Source organism: Capra hircus, chromosome 16, assembly GCF_001704415.2.
Source record: "Capra hircus breed San Clemente chromosome 16, ASM170441v1, whole genome shotgun sequence".
In the NCBI taxonomy this organism is placed as follows: domain Eukaryota; kingdom Metazoa; phylum Chordata; class Mammalia; order Artiodactyla; family Bovidae; genus Capra; species Capra hircus.
The window spans coordinates 47,771,777-47,778,707 of record NC_030823.1 but is presented as its reverse complement, the minus strand read 5'-3'; the positions used below and the strand labels follow the sequence as shown (position 1 = coordinate 47,778,707).

At 55.1% G+C, this 6,931-nt stretch overlaps 1 protein-coding gene across 1 annotated transcript; it reads right to left on the bottom strand.

Annotated features, from left to right (window-relative positions):
- Positions 376-6,496, bottom strand: C16H1orf174 (chromosome 16 C1orf174 homolog). The gene is made up of 4 exons (XM_018060458.1): positions 6,365-6,496; positions 2,617-2,727; positions 1,404-1,877; positions 376-983 (listed from the first exon to the last, which is right to left on the bottom strand). Exons 1-4 carry the CDS (start codon positions 6,377-6,379, stop codon positions 870-872), a joined length of 714 nt encoding a protein of 237 aa, XP_017915947.1. The 5' UTR covers positions 6,380-6,496; the 3' UTR covers positions 376-869.

Genomic DNA, 6,931 nt, shown 5'->3' with positions numbered 1-6,931 from the left:
CTGGGAGGGACATGACCCAGGTGCCCCGTGACACGAGGACCCCAGCGGTTTAGCTCATCTGGGCAGTGGTGCCCGGCAACCCCGCACCACAGAGAGCATGGCCTCGCCAGACAGCGGCCCCCACCAAACCGGGGAGGGACGCACCCAACACCTGCCACCTCAGAGACCCCACGACCTCACCAGAGGGGCCGTGTCCTCTCCAGTCCACAGCCCTGTGCTCTCAGCTCAGGGGGCTGTACCCAGGGCCCCCACCCCCACCCCTTCCCCCAACCCCTGGCTGCTGCATGGACCCAAGGGCCAAGCCAGCCTTGAGTAGAGAAGACAGGACAGAATGAGCTTTCTCACTGAAGGAATACAGCTCAAGGGACAGAAAACTTCCTTAAAAACATTTTCAAAATATATTTTATTTTTTTTCCATATGGATTTTGCTAAATGTCCAAGGTAAACATAAACTTTGTGTATGGAAATAAAGGAGAGTTCTTTAAGAACTGGCATTGAATCAATCATAAGAATGATCAAATTTTGATTATGGAAAATAAACCTGCATGTTATTAAAAGTAGAGAGCTTGAGTGAAGAGTTTTTTTGACAGAGATGTCTCTCATTTATGAGAGAAGTTGGCTCAACCCACCACCACGAGTAGAGATGGGAGAAAACACATCACTGTGGAAACAGCAGCTTTATACCTGAGGACGTTTAGCCCCCGTGCACCAGCCTCCCGCAGGGACTGCCCACCTGTGTGGGTCAGCGCTGAGTGCTGATTACAAGCACGTCCTCTTGGAGACGTGTTTTGAATAATCCCCATAATCTGCAAAATCATCACTGTCAATGGTACTAGCCGTGCAGAGAACCAGCGTGAGCCTCTCACCCGCTACGTTTCCGCACCATCGGCGTCATCCTCGTCGTCGTCTTTGGCTCTGAAATGCATTTTCCTAAATTCGCGTCTGCTCATGGAAGGGCAGGAGGAGGACACTGGCGGGAGGTCCTTGGAGGGAAGAAAACACCTGGCATGAGGCCCCTGGCTCCAGCCCCCACTGTGGGCTCAACTCCCCACTGCATGATGGAGGGAAGGAGAGGCAGTGGGTTAAAGGCAGGAGCCAGCCTGGCAAGTGTGGGCAGGTGCCCAGAGAACCACAGGCCACAGCCACGACTTCACACTGCACAGCCGGGCCCAGACTCACAGGGCCAGGCCTGCCCACACCTGCGCTCACCAGGGCATCAGTTCTCAGACTTAGGCGTGTGGGGCCCCAAATTGGCACCTGTTTTGCTCTCTCCTCCCAAGTGACATTTCTTACTGTGTGTGACCCGCACCAAGCAGCGTGCACACGTGTGGACCGCAGTCAGGACCGAGCATGCGGTCTGCCAGGGATGCCCGTCCTGAGGCGGGGAGAAGCACTGGCCTTACCTGCATGAGCTCCACGTTTCCAAAGAAGCGGCTCACAGGCATTGGCTGGTTGCTGTCGTCGTCCAGAAGGGCGCTGCTGTCCAGGAGCAGTGGGGCCGCGGGGCCCTGCTCCAGGTCCAGTGCCACCCCGTCCCTAGCGGGGCAGCCACCGTTGGACTCTCCTCCCACAGGAGCCCCATGTCTCGGTGGGAGCGGCTCGTCCTCAGTCTCTGCCGGGCTGGCATCGCTCTCGGTTCCGCAGCGCCCTGGGAGGGGACCAGCTGTTCCCTGGGGAGCGGAGCCACCAGCTTCCTTTCCCAGAAGCGATGCCCCATCCTCGGCTGATGCCAGAGGGTCGTGTGTACCCGGGGTCTCGGAGGGCATGGCAGCGCTGTCACTCCGGTGCTTCTGGAGTCCTGCCTTCACAAGATGACCTTTGTCATACTTGAACTTCTTGGACGTCCGCCTGTCGGTGGCTTTGTGTGATGAGGGAGTCTGTCAGGAAAGAACATGCAAGGGGACACCAGACATGTCTTGGGATACGAAGCAGATGGCATATAATTAACATGCCTCAACCCTGGAGGCTGATCGTCCTGCTCCTGGCCGACAGCATCTCTGCTGGAGCCACAGCTTTGAGGACAGAGTCTTTTCACTGTTTCCAGTGAAGGGGCAGTGTCCAGATGGATGGCTGGGAAAGAGTCCAGACACGCCCAGTGCTGTCCCCGGAAGGGTGTTGTGACAAGCGAAACGACAACCCAAGAACCAGCTTCTGTTTGTCTCTGCTGGGATGTGGGTTCCCAGGAGACAGCTCTGTGTCCCGGCGCAGGAACGGGACTTGACTCAGCACAGCTTTAAGGAGCAGTGCCCTGGGAGATACAGGCCGGTGCGGCTGTGAGACCCAGTCCAGCCAGACCCCAGGCTGTGGCTCAGGGAGCAGCTCCAGGAGCCGGGGCTGCCTGGCTGCCAGGCCTGCAAACACGGGGCCCCTCCTTCCCCACCTGCCCACAGTGGGGAGCAGCACAGCCCGTGCCCACATCACTCAGGCTGCCTGGCAGAGGCTGCTGAGCCCACTGCCCTCAGAGAGCAGCACAAGCCCTGAGGTGGGTCCTCCCGCGGTCCCAGCACCATGACCTTCATGCTGGTCTGTTGGCCTTGCCCCAGGCTTTCTAACGCAACGCGTCTCGTGGGAAGGTGGACACTCTGCCCAGTCCTGTCTCCGAGGGGTGAGGCTCACCTGACATGCTGTCTGGGCAGACGTGGCGACGTGGGTGTCCTGGGCTGAGGCTGACGCGGCTGAGCAGCTCCGAGCTCGGAGGCGCGCTGAGGACCGCACTCCACCTGCCAGCTGGGCCAGACCAGAAGCCAGTTAGACACCCAGAGATGGCCCCTCCTGCCCCCATGTTTTTAGTGATTGCGGAAAGACGGCAGCCTGTGTCCCTGCTCAGAAGGTTCTCGAACTTTTACAGGGTGTCCCGAGTTCTTGGTAAAAAGCGGAAAAACCAAAAGACACCCCTCCATGCCCCCTCCTTGAAATCTCAGGGGAGGGGTCCCAATCCCATTAGCTTGAAGGCGCTCCAGCTGCTGGTGGACAGACCTCGATGCTGACAAACCACCTTACTGCCACCTTGCTCAGAAGGCAAATTAAGTCTTCTAGTAACAAGGAAGGGATTAATTAAAACAATAAAGCTTACAATCACTTTATTTAAGAGTAACTTTAGGTTTTCAGAAAAGCAGCGAAGATGACAAGGGAGTTCCCGCCCCGGGGCCTCCCTCAGCTTCCCTGCAGCCAACAACCCGCACGTCTGTCAAAATGAAGATGAGACCGCGCTTTATGCGAGTCTCACCAGCTTCTTCACTAACCGCTTTCTCTGTTGCAGAATGGGGACACTCAGACACTTAGCAAACAACACACGAAAGCTCAAGTGAGAACTTGAAAGTGAAAGAGGTGGGTGACAGGGAGAAGGGAGTTGTGGAGGGCAAGCTACAGTAACCGAGACCTGGAGACACAGACCGGCTGGATGGGGAGCAACACGTGCCAAAGTGGAGAGGAGAGATCAGAAATCACACAAGCTCCTTGAGAAACCTTTAATAGCAGCTTCTCACCCATCCCTGCCCCGCCCCCACCCGCAGAGCCTTAGACCTAAGAGATACAGGTTCGATCCCTGGGTTGGGAAGATCCCCTGGAGGAAGGCATGGCAACCCACTCCAGTATCCTTGCCTGGAGAATCCCACTGCTGCTGCTGCTAAGTTGCTTCATTTGTGTCCGACTCTGTGCGACCCCAGAGACAGCAGCCCACCAGGCTCCCCCGTCCCTGGGATTCTCCAGGCAAGAACACTGGAGTGGGTTGCCATTTCCTTCTCCAATGCATGAAAGTGAAAAGTGAAAGTGAAGTCACTCTGTCGTGTCCGACTCCTAGCGACCCCATGGACTGCAGCCTACCAGGCTCCTCCGTCCACGGGATTTTCCAGGCAAGAGTACTGGAGTGGGTTGCCATTGCCTTCTCCAGAGAATCCCACTAGGAGATTGTAAATGGAAAAAATATGGGAGACCCCTGTTAAGTTAGCAATTACTTGAGAAAGCGGGCTTGCTTAGCAACAAAACCATGAGACAGAAGTATAAGACATGCCCTCAAACAATAAAACAGTGGTGACGTGAGCCCCACATCCTGCCCAGCGAGCTCAGTAAGGTAACGATCCCTAGGATGTGCTCTCTGAACACACAAAACAATGATTTGTGGACCTTCCTTGACCATATAGGGACTAGAAAACTCCCCTGCCCAGCCTGGAGGAGGAGCTGATGATGGAAGTATGATGTCTACTCAAGAAAGACAAAGTTCTTCTCCCCCTGGCCACTTTTCCTTTGATTATGAAACTGAAGCCTACTAAGTTCTCAGGGTGCAGCACCCCCTCTTCCACCCACTCGTAAACCGCACAAGCATCCATTCTAACAATCTCTTCTTATCCATCACTTTGCTCTTGCTGAATTCTTTTCTGCACTGAGACATAAAGGACAGTGGTACTGGAGCTCTTTGGAGCCCTAGATATGACACCAGTAGGTCTCACGGTTAAGAGTCCAACTCCAAATGTATCGATGCCGGGTCACACCGGCTTTCTCAAGGTGGGGTGTGGGGAAATGGACTGGCCCTCATGACAGCTGCCATCACCCAAGTGTTGCTGCTTAGGTTCTGCTCGTGCTGAACAACCTTAAAAGGAGCAGCACTCCCACTTCAAACTCAGGAGAGGACCCTGCTCGGGTCACACACTCATCGGAGCCCCTCTCCCTGCTCTGCCACCAGAGTTACCAGGTGAAAGCCCTGGTGGCTTGTCAGGGGGACTGAGCCAAGACCCTGCCCGGTTCTGGGGCGTGTGCTGTGTAGGCCCTCCAGTAGCAGCAAGGTGCATCTAGGTGTTTTCTACATAGTCCTTAAAATACTGGGGTGCAACCGCTCCTCAGAGGGCTTGTTACCACTCAGGGCGGGGGTGGCAGACACAGTACCCAGAGTTGCTATAGTATCTAAAATGTCCAGTTTTCAACAGACAGTTAGGAAGCATGCAAAGAAACAGGAATGCAGACCCAAACACTAGAATAATACCAAGTAAAAGAAACTGCCTGTGACAGTGATCAGATGCAGGATTTATCAGAAAAGAACTTCAAATTAGCCATTTTAAACACGTTCAAGAACTAAGAGAAACCATGATTAAAGATTTAATGACATCATATCAAATAGAGATTATCAATAAAAAAAATAGACATTATAAAAAAACCAAATGGTAACTCAGGAGTTGAACATTACAATAGCTGAAATTAAAAATTCACTGGTGGGTTTGGAGTGGGCAATGCTCAAGAATAGATATGGACCAGAAGAATAAGAGAACTTGAAGATAGATTGCTAAAAAAAAAAAAAGAAGATAGATTGCTAGATTACACAAACCGAAAAACAAAGAGAAATAAGCATGAAATAGAATGAAGAGAGCCTCAGAGACCACTAAATGAACCATCATACATGTAATGGGAGTACCAGGAAGAAAGGTGTACAAAAAATATTGGAAAAAATAAGGGCTGAAAACTTCCCAAATTTATTGAAGAACAATGTACAAACCCAGCAATATCAAATAGCTGAATTTCAAGTAGGATAACTGCAAAGAGATCTATAATCAGATGCAACACTACAAATGCTGCAAGTCAAGGACTATGGAAGATCTTGCAAACAGCAAGAGCTCACTCAGTCGTGTCCGACTCTTTCCAGGCTCCTCTGTCCATGGGTTCTCCAGGCAATAATACTGGAGTGTGTTGCCATTTCCTCCTCCGGGGCTCTTACCCACTTAGGGATGGAACCCGCGCCTCCTGCATTGCAGGATTCTGGGAATCCCCAAGCGGCGTAGCTAAACAATCCATCACAAGTCAGGGAAGTCAGACTGGGAAAGTGCCATCCACATGGGGTCTTCAGGAGACCCACTTTTGAGTCAAAGGTACAAACAATAAAAAGGAGAGCAGACCAGGGAGCCCAGGTGCGGCTCCCATCCCCAAGAGGCCCACCTCCCCAGGGCGTACCCAGTCCCGGGCCCTAGACCGCCCGACGGCAACCAGTACCAGGAGCTACAGCCCCTCAATTCTTTCCATCCTCCGGGGTGGACCCCTCATCGTGTGCCCCAACTTGGGCTGACAGACCCCGGGCCAGGCAGCGTCAGAGTATCGGGGTTTCAGACTAGCTCTGGAGAGGGACCCTCCAATTCCAGAACTTGGTCTGGGAACATCCTTCTCAGAGGCCCCCAACCGGGGGGCGCAGGGTACGTGCGTCTGTGTGTCTGGTGTGTGCGTGGGGGCGCCCAAGGGCGTGGCCTGGGAGAACCCCGCTCCCGGGGGGCGTGGCCTGGGAGACCCCTTCCGGGGGTCGAGACACAGGCGGAGACCCCTCCCCTTCTCCATGCGAGGCGTCCTGTGGCTCAGCCTCAGCTCCCACGCGGCTTCCGCCCCCCCTCACCTTCCGGCTCCTCATGAGTGTGAGCGGCGCGCTGCCGCTCTCAGCCCCGCCGCCAAGGCCCCGCGCCCAGCTTGATTCTTTCCACCGGAGAAGAGATCCGGCGGCCCTTGGCTCGCGCCGCGGCGTGTGACGCCACCAGAAGACTGGCCAATCACAGCTCGGCGTCCCCAGGTATGTGACCCAGCAGAGTCGGCGTTTTACGTATGGGCGGGGAGACGGCCATGTTTGTGAGGGGGCCCTCCCTTGCGGTTTCTCCAGCCGCCATGTTTAAGTGGGGCGGCGGCCATGATTATAAGAGGCGCCTCCCTGGTAGTTTCTGCGGTCCCCATGTTTAAGTGGGGCGGTGGCGACCAGGTTGCTGTCCCTGGCCACGTGCGTGGAGGTGGGCGGAAAGGTCCTGCGTGGTGGTCTCTTTCACGCGAGTCGGGCAGCTGAATTTCCCCGGTGTCGGCCCTGTCTTCTGGGCTCGGGGCGCGATGCTACACAGTCTCTGGAAGTGGGCCCGCGAGGCCGTCCCCGGCCGTGTTCGCCCTGCCTGCCGCCGGGGGCGGGGCGGGCCGGGCCCGG